Here is a 16,819-nt window from a genome sequence, read left to right as displayed (position 1 = left end):
TGTATGAGGTTGTTGGCCTGATTAAGAGGTAGCAAGAGATGTTATCAGTCTTGTCCTCGCCTGTGCTTGGTCTATTAGTCCCTTCTCTGATGATTTATTCACATGTCTTGTGTTTTCGCTCTTGTTGCCTTGTCACCGACTCAGCTAGCTTACGCCAATTTGAATAATTCATCCAGGTATTATCTACCTGTCACAACTCTATGCCACCTCTCTCGAGGACCCCTCTCCTACACACCAGTCCACCCTTGTTCTTTCCCGACGAGGTGTTGAATAATGGAGGCAGATCTAAATGTCAAACAGGTAGGCAGACAGTTAAGCGGGCGTCTCGGGACAGATGAAGATGTCCTTCACCAGACAATCAGATTCTTCTGTAAGAGTAATGACCCAGAGCCTACACAAGTTTTAATTTTACCTTCTTTCTTTTTTTTGCCTTGGATTTTTACCCTTCATCAGGAATGTATTTTACATTTGGGATGAACATTATGAAACATTCCTCTATGTAGGGCACCTACATCAAATCTTCCATTTGGTTTCAGGATTTTTTTCTTGCGGTCTCTCCTGGTCTCATTTGAGGCTGCAATGTGTCTTGTGGGATTAGCTGATGGGCCTGGTTGCTACCACTGTGTGTGCCAGTGGATGTACTGTACGTGTGTGAACATGTGCATGTGGTCTTGTCGTCTTAATAACACAGGCCTTGTCGCATCATGCTTCATCTCACTAAAGAGTAACAGCATCTGGATCAGCATTAAACATTAAAAAGGACATGGTATTCACTCAGTTTTTGTCATTAAATATTAATTTACATTCCATGAAGCAGCCCTTAGATTCTTTCCCGCTGATTGAGGCTCTTTAGCAGTATTGGGAATCAAAACTGTGGGAGAACAAAACCCGCTGACTTTAGATGGAGATAGACATTAGAGATAAACCTTTTCCAAAAACATATACATGGGATACAAAATATTCAACACCACAACACATGTACAACCCTGGACAGGAAAAAGAAAAAATGATGGTAAAATAAGATGCATGCCTTATGCATAGGGAACAATGTTTAGTCTAGTACTCTATTCTGCAACTTAATTAAGTCTAAATAATAATAATGATAATTATACAATGCCATTTTGTTTATTTTGTCTGATAAAAGAAGGTCTGAACTACAGATTCAACCAGAAATGTCATGACGTAACTCAGAGAAGAGGTCATTATTTTAGTTTTATAAAAAATTGTGATATTCTTTTCGTTTCTTCTTTGTTCTATTCTCAGTGAGATTTTTTACCTGCTTACCAGTTTCAAAGCCTGACGGCAGAGCCTGTATTACCAAGCACAATTAAGGGGTACATTTGGTATGAATTGCTTAGGGTGCTTCACATAGAATCATAAAATATAGAATAATAGATGCAAGATCCTCTGAAGTGAATCGCCCTTTTATGAGAGCCCTTTTATAAATAAGCATAAAGAGAAGTCATGTCATGAAAGTCTGATTAAATATTTTTGTTGCCAAATTTCTAGACAAGTATGTCTGCCTTTGCCCACAGCATTTGTCCAGATTTGACTTTAAATATGCATGGTGGGTTTTTTGTCAGGCAGGCAACCCACTAAAGACTTGGTCTTTCTTTACTATTGAAACATCTGGGTCCTTGTTAGAGGCCTATTACAGGGATTTTCTGGCTCAGGGAGTGAAGCCCAGTTTGTATAACTAATAATGTGACACTTACACAACGCCTTCAATGGACTTGAAACTGTAATGTAACAGGTCAGCCACTGATGACAGATTAATTTATTTTAACCCTCAGGGACAGACTGAGAATGAAGAGGGAAAAAGTTGATCTTTGAATAAAATATGTTAAAGAAGAAAATGGTAAATATAGCATCCTTAAATAACAGAAAAGCTACTGAAAAGCTCTTTGGTTTAGGCGATGAGAAAACAAGTGTTAGGCGGTGTGTCTAAGTCATGGAATGGTTGGGAAAACTGTGCAAAACAATATGCACATAATACACAAGGCAAAAGAAAATCTACTTGTGTAGGAGAAATTTATCTGGGTGTTGCATCAAAGTGAATGCACTGGTTGTGTGATATGTAGTATTTCACAGCAGGGGTGACCAGCATATACTTATATTCTGTACACACAAACAAACTCACACAATCGTAGCAGCGGTGGCAGAAAAAGTACACATGCTGCAGGAGAATAGAAGACAGCGTATATATATCAAGTCTAATTGTGACCTGCTACAGTAAATCAATGGTGGCGGTCAAATGGGATTGTTGTACATTGCCTCAGGAAGATGTTGATTTCCTATCTCGTCTCTTATTAAGGGGAGGGCATTTTTCCTTTGTTGATAATTATGACACCCAGTCCATCTACAACCAAATGCCGAATTGGGTGTGCAAGCTCATTAGTGCTTTTGAGGGAGGGATAGCGATAGAGAGAGATATTGTTTCTTTGATTCTTTATCATTTACTATTTGTGTGTGTTTCGTGGAGGGAGCCACCCCCAAATTGTACATCTACGGGTTTCAGACTGGAAGTTTGAACAGCCAATCAAATCCATTATATCATTCTGACTAGGGGGTTATATACTTGGCTTAAGAAATACAAGATCAATTGAATTAGTATTGGATATCCTAATTGTGCTGACACCCAGCTGAATATTTAGGTTCTTCAACTGCATGTGAGAACTTCATTAGAGAAGGTGAGTCAAATATCGGATATACCTTACTTCCCCTAACTTCAAAATCAATCTTAGTAATAGGCAATGCTGAGCAATTAGTTGACATTTGCTTATTTTTTATTTATTTTGTCATTAATTATTGTAAAGCAAATGGGAAGAAAGCAGAAGTAAAAATTAGTTTTGGAACATACCATGGGAACTTGGCAGTTGTGTAATAGATTTAATCAATGTCGATTGGTTGAGTTTTTTTTTTTTTGAAGGGAGCGGACATGGCTGAATCTGAGTTGAGAGTACTGTGTGTGTCTCAAGTTGTGATTTAATCCTGATTGTGTTGAATAAGCCTACTGGTGTTGTGGAAGTGCGTCGAAGAACTGAGAGATCTGAGCTCATGCAAATCAAATCAAATCCTGCTATCTCATTAATTCATGTACCAAGAATAGGCCTCAGGTCATATTCTATGAAAACAAACATCAGGACCATGATGGGCAGGATGTTTATTCGTGTGTCCATGGACCACATCCAGGTTTTATTTTCTTAGGAGCCTGCCTTTTACACAAACATATCGATGAAAAAGTCCTTGTTGCAAATAATTTGATCTTTGGGTCTTTAATACCAAACTGACAATGGGTCCATTTGTCCTTAATATCTACTGGCTTAACTAATAAATTACTTTTACCCCCTGTACTGTCATTTCAGCCCACTTTATTTTTCTCTGTCCCTTTTCTTTCTGCTCTGCTTGTGAGGGTCTGGTCAGTTCATGCTATTGCAATTCCAGTCATACAGTCCTATTTCTTCAAATTGGTTTCCTGTGATGTTATCACGTTGCCATTAAATGCACTGGAGGGTTGTTTTTTTTTGCAGAGATTGTATCTCATATTTTCCTCATAAACATAGATATTATAACTTTTACACTTACATACAAGTTACCCAACAGTTGTCAATACAACATTTATTTTATCAGTTGTTGCCTTGAAGACCAAATGGCCTAATGAAAATATTATTATGAATTAAGCCCAGCCAATGATGTAACAATGTCTGCCTCTGAACTCTGGGCTGTAATATGTTGCTTTGCCATCATAGGGCTTTTCGTTTGCAGATTTTGTGGTTTCTGTGTCATAGGCTGAGTACAAATACCTTATGCTCTTAGTAGTACTGGTGAATCACTTTGTATGCTGTGCCATACTTTTTTCTGTGTTTTCTGCTGGCAGTACAATGCCTAAAACCAAGTTAATGATGCCTGCTTCAAACATCACTAACCAGCTTCTCTTCTGTCTCTCTTCCTCTCTGCCTGTTTCCTCATTCTGCTCTGTCCTCCTCTGCTTGGCTGCTTAATGTCTGCATAATGCATTGGATCGGATTGGTTGCTGATTTCACTGGAACAGACGCCAAAGGTTTGTACTTGCTTTTCTGTTTCCTTATTAACTTATTTTAAACTGTTACCTAATTCAATCTAGACATCAGTGATTGTTTAAGAATGTGCCTGCAGATATATCAACCATAATACGCATACGTTTTGTCCAGCGGATTTTAAACAAAACTGTAGGAGTATTTGCAAAAAAAAAAACTGGTATGGAAAGTAATTCAAAATAGATCCGAAGTTTTGCTGCTGTAGCTTTATCAGATTCTGATTTGGAGATGCATTTTAGGAAAATTGAGCACACATACCATTGAAAGGGTGTAACCAGCAGCTCAGGAAGGTTAAGTCTAGTTTTGAGATTGGGAGGTTCCTGGTTTAATCCCGGGCTCCTCCTATGGAGGGAGGAAGAATCCTTATAATCCATGTGATTGTTTTTTCTAGGAACACTTTTCCATCACATTCCATCTGACGCTGTAGTTCAAGAGCCTAATCTTGTTTTTTGCAAATGGTATCACGAACGGTTGTATTGTCACTGTCACAGTATATCCTTTTGAGAGCTGTGTAATTTCTATTCACTACCTTTTAGAAACCAAGGGTGAGTTTGAGACTGCATGTACTGTGACTTCTCACACAGTTCTCTTTCTTTCTTGAGGGAAATAATAAATACAAAAAACAAATTAGCAAAAAGTGATGTGTAGTCTAGTGAGTGGTGGCCTAGAGAGAATGCTGACAACTCGTGACTTGAGCATGAGCAGTTCCTAAGATTTTGAATGTAGCCTCTGGAGAAGCTCTTGGAACTAATAAGTAACAATAGTTGGATACAAAATGTGTATGACAGGGCTTTCCTGTGGGCGTTAAAAAGACAAAGAGGAAATCAAAGAATGTTTTGTTGGAATTGAAAGACATGTGGAACCTATGCCAAGACAGGATACCTTTGTCTCATCCATTCTTCTCATTTTCTTCATTTGTTGTGGTGGTTGTCTCTCACTTAATGTTAATGTACACTAGCAGATACAATTGAGGAATGGTCCAAGCCTTTCTGCCTTATTTGTTTAGGGTTTGCGTGTGATTATTTAAGAGACCTTATTTAAGTCATTGGGGAAGGGGGTGAAATATCAGGGGAAGATGTTACGGGATGGACGGCAAGAGAAGGTAGAAACGCCCAAGAAGTGGTCCAAGTCGTGGTATCTTAATTGACCTCTCGAATAAACCAGTTCTCCTCTCCTATCTCTCTCTGTTTATCATGACAGGTCAGAGAGAAATTCATAGCCAAATTGCTGGGAAAATGAGCAACTACGTAAAGAGAGCTGCCCTTTCCGGCGGCTTCTTCTCTGCTAATAGACAACATCCAATTAAATGGAACCCTCAAAGTTCACATAATCAGTTTCCCCGGGATACAGGCATCTGCTAATAACCAGCAAGATGATACATAGTACGATAACATGAGAATGCAAGTCTTCAAGTATCAAGTAAAAATCAAAAGTAAATTAATTGTGCCTCCCTCCCTCCCAAACAGGGGCCTGGTGCGCTTTTTCCTTTATAAGGGTGCACTTGCATACCGCCATACCACTTGGTTGCAGCACTGATTATAACCTTTGCTCTGGTGATTGTTAAAAACCACACTGGGCACCTTATAGTATGCTCTTTAACACCGAGATGCATCATTCATTCAGTCAACAAATACAACATTCATTTATGAAGGTTTTTACAAAAGATTTGGGTAAGAAAACAAGTTTGGTTTAAGTTATTCTACCAATTTATGACCACAAAGTAGAAGTGTCTGGCTAGGGATGAAGGGCTGCATCATGATGGTGGCACCATGCACTGTTTATTGGTAGAGTGGAGTGAGCATAACAGAGCCTAAACCTAAATGAGGGAATTCAGATTAGTGGGTGTCATATTGGATGCTGCTTTGTTAGTTGGCATCAAGCATGTGGGCAGTGACGGGTAGTGAAAGGAGGGATATGAGCAGCTGATTGACGTGTGCTGTTTGACCAGAAGACCTGCCACATTCTAGATAGTTTGTTATGGATTGAATGCACATGCTGGTAGTCCCGCTAGTAAGACAGGAGCTGTGCTGCAAACTCAGCTAGGTACTCGGGTAGAGTCTGATTTTCCTGATGTTGTACAGGACAAATCTGCTTGACTCGGGGACTAAAGCAACGTCTTCACTGACGATTATCAATTGTGACACCTAAGTTCCTGGCAAACTTTGTGAAATTGACCTTGGAGGAGACAAGCTGGATGCTGATTGGTGGCTGTATGCAAGTATTGGCTCGGTTGACATTTTTTTTGCCAAAGGTCCTGGTCCCTCATCCAGGCTGAACTATTAGTGCAGGGAAGGACAGGAAGACTTGCACATTGCATAGAAATGTTAAGAGAAGCAAGAATCAGTGAGCAGATAATTGTGGCAAGTGGGTTTTTGAGTATCTTATCCTATGATTCAATATAAATCAGGTGTTTTTTTCTGTTTTTTTCTGTGCCTCAATATAAACGCAGCCAGTATCTAACTCATTAAGATAAATAGATGAGGTGTAAAAAGATGGTGACAGCCCTAGGATAATATTGTAGTAGTAGAGTGAAGTTGCCTGATGCAGAGAGGTTAAACTAGTCAAAAAACAAGAAAATTGCCATAGCACTTTTCTCAAGGATAAAACGTGCTAATTTGTTTTCACAGTGTTTGCCACAGGTAAAGCGCTACATCTATAATTAGCCATGCAACTTGATTACAGTAAAATACTTCTACAAAGAGCATCCAAAATGAAAATAAAATCAAATATGAAAAGACAAATGGTTCGAATCATGAACTTGCTGGAAAGCTATTATTGCCTTTATCTGATTACTGATAATCTGTGCTGTATGTTTAAGTACTAATTTTCCTTGTATTTATGTAGTTCTTGCCTCAGCATTAAGACTCAATGGAGAGAACAGATTCGCTCCAGATCAGTGGACTCTTATGAAAAGAGTTTTGCAAAGGCTCTCTCCCCTCTGACATACAGTATACTGCAGCAGATAATTACACACCCATTTTCACACGATCATAACCATGTAGGAAAGAAGTATATTTGGATAGTTTTGACCGATAGTCTGCACGAGCAAACTTGTGAACTACTAGATCTAAGTGGTAGAGTGTGTGCGTGTGAGGAATACATACTGCGGTGGATAGTTTGCTTTAGGACTGCATCAGACGAAAGGGGTATCCCATACGGAGGTAAAAACTACGGTCAGAGCTGACAGCTTGTCAAACCATGAATGACGTTGTGCTCTAAAATACAATTAAGGTTATTTAAATCCTGTACCCTAGTACACTTTCAGACTGTTTCTACATTGAAACTACTTGAAGTCATACTGATTTTAAGGTTATTGTATTTCTAGAATACAAGTCGTTTTCTTTGCTCTAAACATGTTTTGAAGTTTCCTGTGTGGATTTATAGGGAAACAAAATGGGTCAAGGAATTATGAAGAGATTAAGGACAAAATGAGGTGGGGATAAAAGGATAAACAAAAGCCACTAGTAGGTGGTCATTTTGAAATGAAATGCCTGGACAAAGTATTTCAGTATTTCAGGTAGTATTTTTCGACTTGTAGTCAAAATATACGGTCAGAAATGTCAGTGACCAGTTGCCAAAACCAACTCAGCCTCAACACAGCAGCACCGTCCCTACTTCATCTCTTATCCAAAATGCAAATATATATATTTGAAAGAATTGTCTTGTCATTGTCGAAATTGTTCAATTCCACATGAAAACCAGGTTTGTTATTTATTATATTTATTAATTATTGTGTCCTACACTGACTGTGATACAAATTTCCTTCCAACTATAGTTGAGGAAACATGCATTTCGTTACTGTTCCCAAATTAGTACAAGAGGTCCTGGTTTTGAGGATGCACGAATTAAAGTTAAAAAAAAAAATCTATTCATAATATACGTAATGTTTTGGTGAAATGCCAACACCAGCAGCATTGTTCTGTTATTTAAGAGGAGGGCTGACTTTGGATAGTGAGATTTTATGGGTTACATCATCCCAGGATAGCAGCAGGATGTCCATCACATGCTGTTTGACAGTTAGTGTTACTCTCCTTCACCAAATCCATCCAATCCATTTACATCAGATGGACTGTCCATCCTGCTACTCTCTTACTCTCTTGTTCACAGTCTTTATCCTTTTGCTGTGACATTTTGAAGTAGACCATTAGTTGTATAATGACTTTTCATGTGGCCGCAGAAAATTCATGCCATTATGAGAGAGCTCATCAAATGCATAATCATTAAAGGCTCTATTCACCATTGTTGAAAGGCTGATAACATACACACACTGGGATCCGGATGAAAAGATGTTTTTTTTGTCCTTACGTCCTCTTTTTATATGTGTCCTCAGGTTTTCCAAAAATACAACACCATTGAGCTTAAAAGGGCATAAGCTAGCTATTGCAAGGCTATGATTTAGACATTTTATTGGGCCACGAAACACATAGCACATGTTTGGCAGACATACACACACTGTCCTCATTGGTACTAAGTGTGCCCTTCACTACTTTTTCTATTCTAACATCCTCCTCTTCTTGTGTTCCCTTTCTCCTCCAATGCTTTCTCGTTTTTCCTCCTATCTCAAATATCACATCCTCAATTTATTCCCAATTTGTGTTTTTGTGCTCTCATTTCACCAAAGTAATGGGTTGACTCGTTAAAAACATATTTGCCTTTTCGACTTATTTTTCTATGGTAATTTTTCATCCACTCCTAGTTTTGTGCCGGTTGGGGGGGGGGGGGGTCGGGTCGGTGAAGGTGGAGATCAACATGTTTGCAGGGACAGAGGGAGAAAAGCGTAAAAATGGCAAATGACTTGAGAGATGAATGATTTATGCTGTCATCAATCCATTGGGTGACTTGGGAAACATTACAGCGGGCTTAACAACTGTTCAAATCAGGCTCTTGCTGTCATATAGTGAAATGAGATGGAGATAATAATGTTTCATACCTGATGTGACGGAATACTCTGAAAACATTCATTTTACACACGCAGGCACACACACACACAGGGACACACACGCACAGGGACATGCTTGTGAGGCCATTGTGAGGTCTCAAGGATTCCTTTAGAGGGCAGTACTCCACTGAGAAAAGAATTACAGTTAAAATGACCCCTACAGGCAAGTGAACACTTATTAACAGAGGTTGCTATTCTGTTATGTATCTTTTGATGTCACATCAATGATTTAATTTCTTTTTTGCAATTCTATTTTTGAATGTTGATGCTCCCACAGTCTCCTGGTAGGATATGTGAAGGAGGGACACACTGTCATTTTAGTGGTTGAGATTTAGAAAAATAACTTGATATAGCTGGGAAAGAGGAGGAGGGCGTAATGAAGTCTGTTAATTTGCTGCTATCAGAATTAAAGTCTCACACTAATTATGGCCCTGGGTCATCTATTCTGGATCACAGAGAGAGGTGGCCCTGCATCGTTCACTTTGATTATGGCTCTCACAACACAGCTCCTAACTTCATTACTCTGATCTCTCCCTCTCACCCATTGGTACTCATGCACCCACAGCTTTCTTTGGTGAGGATAAGACATGTGCACACAAACCATTCACACACCATGATGTCAGTATTATTCGCAGGGGAAAGGGTGGTGGTAAGACAGGGGCAGGTCATGGTTGCGGCTGGACGTGCTGGATTCGTTTTTTTTCCCTTCTCAGAAACATACAGTCAAGTCAACAGTCAAGCCGCACTGCTGTTTTGACTGTTCATCTCCCTTCTGTTGACTGTAGCGCTGACAGATGTGTCAGGATGGTGGATTTGTTCACATGCTGTCTACAGACCCCCTCCTGCGCATCAGATATCTCGCCGTGGATTTTGCTCCAGGCAGTTGTGTATGTGTGCTGTGTTTGCACATCAAATTGTGAGGCTTGGAATTATCCCTGCCAGAGAAACTCTCTCTAATAACTGTGATGTAAACTTTACCTGCATGGCTCCTTTGATTGGCTATTGGGGGCAACACATGATTTAATTACCCTTTTGAAGACTGCTGCTCACTCACCCATTTCCTCTGTGTGCATTGGTGTGTGTGTGTGTGTGTGTGTGTGTGTGTGTGTGTGTGTGTGTGTGTGTGTGTGTGTGTGTGTGTGTGTGTGTGTGTGTGTGTGTGTGTGTGTGTGTGTGTGTGTGTGTGTGTGTGTGTGTGTGTGTGTGTGTGTGTGTGTGTGTGTGTGTGTGTGTGTGTGTGTGTGTGTGTGTGTGTGTGTGTGTCCACATGTACTGTATGTGCATGCTTCCTGATTGTACCTGTTCTTATCACAATATCAGCCGTAAAATGGAAGGCTCATTATAAGGGAAAGCTAGCTCAAGTGGGTGTTATCTCTTTAATAAAGCAAGGGAGTTAATCTAGCAAATATTGAAGAAGAAAGGCACACATTCACATTTTGTCATACACATTGATTATGGCGATCACGGTTTAGCAGTCGCTCACTTCAGCTGATTTACTAGTCTTTGTATTCTGTGGAGCCCTACCGTATTGGCAAGCAAATCCTATTATTATATTCGGTTTTGTATATAATTACCACTGATATAAACTGTATATCGGTATGCTGTGTTTGTTCTGATGTGTATGGTTTGGTGTCGTCTGACTCAGACTATACCCTTGATGTTTGATATTGGTCTTTATGAGTATAGAGAGGTGTATGCACACGTACACAACAACTTTTTTTTAATTTATAAATTTTTTAGACCACTACATGTTATGTTTTTTGTTTAGAGAGGCCTGACCAGGGACTGGGGTTGCAAATTAGCCATCTGGCTAGAAACCTTTCATGTAGCACATCTACATACTCTGTTATGCATTGATTTGTGATGGCTATGTGTGTAATAATGTGCGCTGCATTGTCCCTGGAAAAAAAATAAACTAATAATAATGGATCTGTATGTTAGCAGATATACAAGAAGAAATTCCAGGATCTAAATATTATTATCATTATATTTAACTGTCTTGGTAGATTAAGTTAAATGTTATATTGATGTTATATTTATCCAATAGTAATGCATTTCCCATTTGTTTGGTTTTTACCTCCCAGTTTAATTATTATTCATTCATCTTTTTAATTAATAATCAGTTTATTTTATTTATCAGTATATTAGCATTTGCCCCAATTTCTGCTATCAAACCATTAATCTAGAACACAGTATCTTCTCTTCGTTTGATATTTGCTCTACTGTGTGTGTGTGTGTGTGTCTGTCTGTCTGTCTGTGTCTGTGCGTGTGCGTGCGCGCGAGAGAGAGAGAGAGAGGACGGTTCCAGTAAGATGTTTCCTCTGATTGGGAACCCATCTTAAAAAGATGAAATACTGGAGTGGGTGAGCTTGGGAGATGGAGGGGAGGAGGTGGTAGATGAGGAGCATTTGTGGGGTGGGAGGCATCTGGGTGTTACTACCATGTCTCAAAAGCCTACCTGTCATGTTCAGCATCAGTCATGCTCTTTACCAGCTGTTTTATTTCATCCAGCATTCCCTTTAGTGGTTTGATGGCACAATTCACTGATACTGAGTCAAACTGATTTTTTTTCTGTTTTGCAAGTGTGTGCGCGTGTGTGTGCATGTGCAATGTTACACATTGTCATATTTTGTCAAGAGCTTTAAAAGTGAGAGATTGGATCAAACCCAGTCAGCAGAATTATTCCAAGTAAGAGATTGAGACTGAACATTTTAGCTATTTATCCTCAACTGACTGTCAAAACTTCTTCTTTATGCGGAGACGTTGCCCCTTAACAGGGAGAAACCCCGGAAAGATACGCCCAGGGGATCCTGCAGGGACGGGACCAAGAGAGATTTTTGTCTTCTACAGAGTAAATGCTACATTGGGAGCAAAGGAACATTGTCTTGGTCATTCGTCTCTGCTTACATCCTGTGTTGTGTCCAACCTTTTCACCAAGCTGAGATTTCTCACAGGCTACCATTAAGAGGCCTTAATTAAAAGTGCTAAAATGGTACACAGGTAGCACGTTGTGAGTTCAGAACAGTGTACAGTGAAGTGAGATCATGGAGTTAACTAAGCAAGTTGATTACCAGCATTGTGATACCGATTAAGCCTGATCGCCGTGTTAAGGTTTTGTCGAGCTAAGGTTTGTTAAGTCTCCTTCACCCCCTGCCTCTTCTGTAGTACCAGGTCTCAGCTGCTGGTGTTAACTGTAAAATAGTTGAAACGGAACAACCTTCGTTAGAGCTACATGCTTGAGAGAAAAAAGCTGTCCCCCTTGCTGTTCATGTGTGGATTAACTCATCTCATCTACTTTTGAGAGAACTAGTGATGTGATGCAGAGTCCTTGCTGCTCTGCACTCACCAGTGTATCCTTATCTCCCTTACTTCCCTGCTGATAGAATAATCTGATAACTACAACATTCGTTGCCCCCTCTGATTGATTAACTGGTGACCTCTGACCCCCTGCAGGCCATTTTAATTGCCTAATGTATAATAAGCAGTCCTCCCTCAAGAAGAGCTGTTTTAAGGCTAAAAGGGATAAGGGGACACTGGAAGGGGGCAATCTAATTAGCTGATTTAACTGATAACACCTCAGGCTGCTGTGTGAAATTGTGTGTGGATATGGGTGAGTATGTGTGTGCCCTTTTCCTATGTTTTTCCACTTTCTCTGGTATGATTAAGATGCTTGCAGCTCTCACAGTATTGTGTGAGAGTGATTCATGGATTATATTACCCAGCCAGGTATGCTTATATGCACTGAAACAAGGTAGCAAATATGTTGATACTGTGTGTATCTGACTAAGTAAGAGAATGTATTGGTGTTATAATGAGACTCTATGTGTTGAGAGGAATAGATCAATACAGGCTTTCCAAAACTTACTCCTTATATTGCTTAAAAATCCACAATCGCATCACACTCAAAATGACATTCCTATTGTCACATTATTGGATAAATATGAGAATCTCTGTTCGCTGTCCCGCTCAAGGAACGAAGAAAGGTTGTTGTGAAAGTGTACCATGTAGTATGTATTGTCTTTGTCCAAAGATTAGATGAAAAAAACATTTTTTCCAAAGCTGCTGATACATTAACGTGTTTTTAAAAATAACCCATAATTGATGAAATCACAGACTGCATGTAATGGAGCTCCTGGATGTTTGAATTAAGTGAAAAACTTGGTAAACATGTATATTTTATGTGAATGGCGAACTGTAAGATAAATGCAATTAGGTAACATTTCTGATATAAACTGTTATCGTGTAAAAATCATCTCACACCTACTGCTCTTTCCTTTCCTCAGTCTTTTCATATTAGTCGCTATAAGGGGCTTTTATTTCTTTATCTGTTTATTTTCTACCTTTTCCATGCCACACATTTTCTGTTGTCTTCCTTTGTATTGTTGCCTCTCACACGTTCAAAGAGTGTGAGGAGAATGAACCTACTGAGGAGCCACGTAAGTCTAAGAATGGCACTGTGCATGTGTGCGTTTGTGTATTTGTGTTCATGTAGGTCCCTGTGCACACATGTGCATGCACATATGTGTGTGTGTGTGTGTGTGTTTGTGTTTGTGTGTGTGTATACATTTGAGAATATTTTTCTGAGTTACCAGCACACCTCCTCACTTTTTAATTAAACACATAATCTTTAAGGAGACCAAGTGTAGAAGGAGAAACACCTTTTTACGCAGGTTTAACCCATGTGCTAACCCATGCCAGGTTCTCCTCTCCTCTCCTCTTCTCTCCTCTTCTCTCCTCTCCTCCACCATAATTACAGCACCAGACAATTACCAAGCATGCTCCTGGGATACACATTTTGTTCTCTTAATCTGGTGTCTTAAATAATTAAAACCAACCATGAACTCTTTGTAAGCATGGCTTGGGAGGTCTGTGTGGGTGCGTGGGTGTGTGGGTGCGCGTGTGTGTGTAGTTCAGTTATTGTTTGAATCCAGATCTCATGATGTCCGTTTTAACCACCAACTGCACCATCAGTCCTCCACCACCCACCTGGCTCCCTTGGTTGTAGTACAGATATACTGATGCCTGTAACCTGATTCAGTGTGACATTGTGTTTATGAAAAAAAAATCCTTTTGTTCGGACTAAATAGTTTTAATAACTCATGTTTAATATTATAAAATATATGAAACATTCTATTATAACAGCAACATGTAGATATAGTGAACAATTTCTTGATCCTGTCCAGAGAAAGAGATACATCTGTAAAGATAAATTTCATCATGTCGCTTTTCATTCCCCAGACATTGTGTGTATAATCTGTATATACTGTAAATGTCAGCGATACAGTATGGTCATGTATGTGTCTAAATGCACACATGTGGCTTCAATGTGGTAATTCTAATTCTCTTGTTTCTTTCTTCATCAGCCAAAAGAGAAGAGGAGGATCTAGAGGATAAGAAATCCATAAAGAAGAGAATTAAAGAGCTCAAGGTTCTTGATCCCAAGATTGCACAGAATCTTTGTAAGTCTTTGTTCCTCCTACCACACTTTCTCCTCCCTGTCTTACAAGCTCTACCCATCTATCTATCCATATCAATTCACAATGTGCTGTGGATTTTCAAACCTATCAATCCTGCACATTTCTCCACAAGATCAATTCCTTTCACTAATACAGTAGCTCCATTTCCTTACTTGAGCCTCCTTCATATCATATAACATATACCGTATCTATGTTCTTGGCATGTTGTTATGTTACTTCGTAGAGCTTAGAAAAGACTTAGCCAGTAAAGTGGTATTTCATTTGTTATAACATCACCACTACCTGTCATCTCATCCTCTGGCTCTCTCAGACATGCACACATAACTAATTAACTATGTTAACCATATTAAGCTTTAAAGTCTCTTGCTCCCCCTCTCTCCTGCTCTCTCTTACTTACACACTCAAGCATGCACACATGCTGGGTCTTGAAATGGCCGTTTTAACAGTGCTGGCATTAATGAGGATCCAGCTGATCTCCTAAGCACTCCCAGATCTTAGCACCTCATTGGCTTGTATCAAGCAGAGCTATGACCTTTGTTTCCAATATTAAAATAAAATGAGTCTAATCAGCCCAGGAGCAATGATAAATCACATAGCGGAAATTATAGAGCAGGAAACAGGAGTGAAAAAGGGGGGTCGGTGGTTTGTACTGTATGTGCCGCAATGGGAGGTAGAGTGTATGAAAGCTACTTCCAGGTTGATTAGTATGTGGGATAACAATTCTTTTGCTTCATAGCCACTCAGTCATCATGAATTTTTACATTGTGCTGAATTGTAATTAGTTGAATTTTTTTCTGCAGTCCAGTCCAGGTACCTTATTTAGCTGAAAACTAGCAATACTACATTTGTGCAATAAGAAGATGTTAGAAGATTCAGTCACATCATCCAGCCATCATCCATTTGTACAACCAAGGATGAATTTCATGATACTGCATTAAAACTAACCAAAATACAGTCCATTAATAACTTCAACATCGGATCATATGTATATGTATAAATAAATTAAGGTGCTTTACTGTCCTGCTGTTGTTGCTGTTGTAAAAACTTTTCACAAAGTGTTTGTATATCATACTGCTACATTGAGATCTCTTTGATATCCACCCGGTAGAGTTGATGTCACTGTCTTCAACTCTGTTTCTCACTGGAGTCTTGACCTAAATATGAAATGTACATTTTACATCTTCACTTTTGAAACGTTTTTAAAAAAATATATATATATGTATTTTTTACTTTTTAAAATGTGTGTTTTCTTGTTTGTTTAGCTTGGGTGCTGAACATCAGCCTTATAATGATATATGATTAATATACTATATGTTGCTAAACACTTCTTTTTGTGCGCAGCCATTTTCCTGGGTTCATTTCGTATGCCTTACCAGGAAATTCGTCAGATGATTCTGGAGGTGAATGAGGAACAACTCACTGAACCTATGATTCAGGTAGGACTAAATTAGCAAAATGGTTATGGGATTATACCAGTGTTTAGTGATATAAACCTACATTGCACATACTTTCACCCTGAGTCAGAAAGTAGATCTTTAATGCTGCCCTTCTCCCACGCCCAAACTCTTGTCTCTCATCATGATTAGCTGTCTGTCTTGAAATGGGATGCTGCCTGAGGCTAAAATAACTGTAATTTGTTAAGTCCAAAACATTAATTAAATCTGTTGGTGAGCACCAGCTGACCGGGCTGATGTTGATATCTATCTGACAATGTATCAGAATCCATCTTTCTCTCTCTACGACTACCTTTATTCAGTCATAATCTGAAACTGAAAAGCTCTACATAGTCAGTCATAACTGGAAAAGCCCTTTTAGTCAAACAGGGAGGTTGATGCCTGGTCGCACGTGCTTACAGACATTCTGCTTCTCACTTTTGTTCTTTGCAGAACCTTGTGAAACATCTACCAGAGCAGCAGCAGCTTAGCACATTGGCCAAGTTGAAGAATGAATACGCAAACTTGTCAGAGCCTGAGCAGTTTGGAGTTGTGGTGAGTATACACATACACACACACACACACACACACACACACACACACACACACACACACACACACACACACACACACACACACACACAGCAGCTGAGTTACTGACCAAATATACCATAATCTTCCATATCTTCCACTTTTGCCCAGTGCACCCATCTATTTTCAGGTCATTAAATAAAAAATAAATCACTTAATGAAGTTCAAGCAGTGTGGAAGAGGTTGATTGGTGTGGGTAAAGAATAGAGCCTGCTCAGCTGTAGTGTATGGTTCACGAGGGAGCTATAGAACAAAAAGTGGCCTGCTTATGTAATGTTTCACTGATGTGTATGCATGGGTCCA

General features: G+C 39.4%; 1 protein-coding gene across 1 annotated transcript in view; it reads left to right on the top strand.

The window, feature by feature from the left end:
• LOC143004535 (protein diaphanous homolog 3-like) overlaps positions 1 to 16,819 on the top strand; it is a 115,097-nt gene that overhangs the window by 33,109 nt on the left and 65,169 nt on the right. The window contains exons 19-21 of the mRNA XM_076155498.1: positions 14,379 to 14,474; positions 15,834 to 15,928; positions 16,379 to 16,480. Coding sequence (XP_076011613.1) covers positions 14,379 to 14,474; positions 15,834 to 15,928; positions 16,379 to 16,480 — 293 coding nt within the window. The remainder of the gene's footprint in view (positions 1 to 14,378; positions 14,475 to 15,833; positions 15,929 to 16,378; positions 16,481 to 16,819) is intronic.

The sequence above is a fragment of the Genypterus blacodes genome, unplaced genomic scaffold (assembly GCF_046128005.1).
Source record: "Genypterus blacodes isolate CSIRO-AG114 ecotype Tasmania unplaced genomic scaffold, CSIRO-AGI_Gbla_v1 ptg000067l_1, whole genome shotgun sequence".
Classification (NCBI taxonomy): domain Eukaryota; kingdom Metazoa; phylum Chordata; class Actinopteri; order Ophidiiformes; family Ophidiidae; genus Genypterus; species Genypterus blacodes.
The sequence above is the reverse complement of the archived record's forward strand: the minus strand, read 5'-3'. Positions and strand labels throughout refer to the sequence as shown.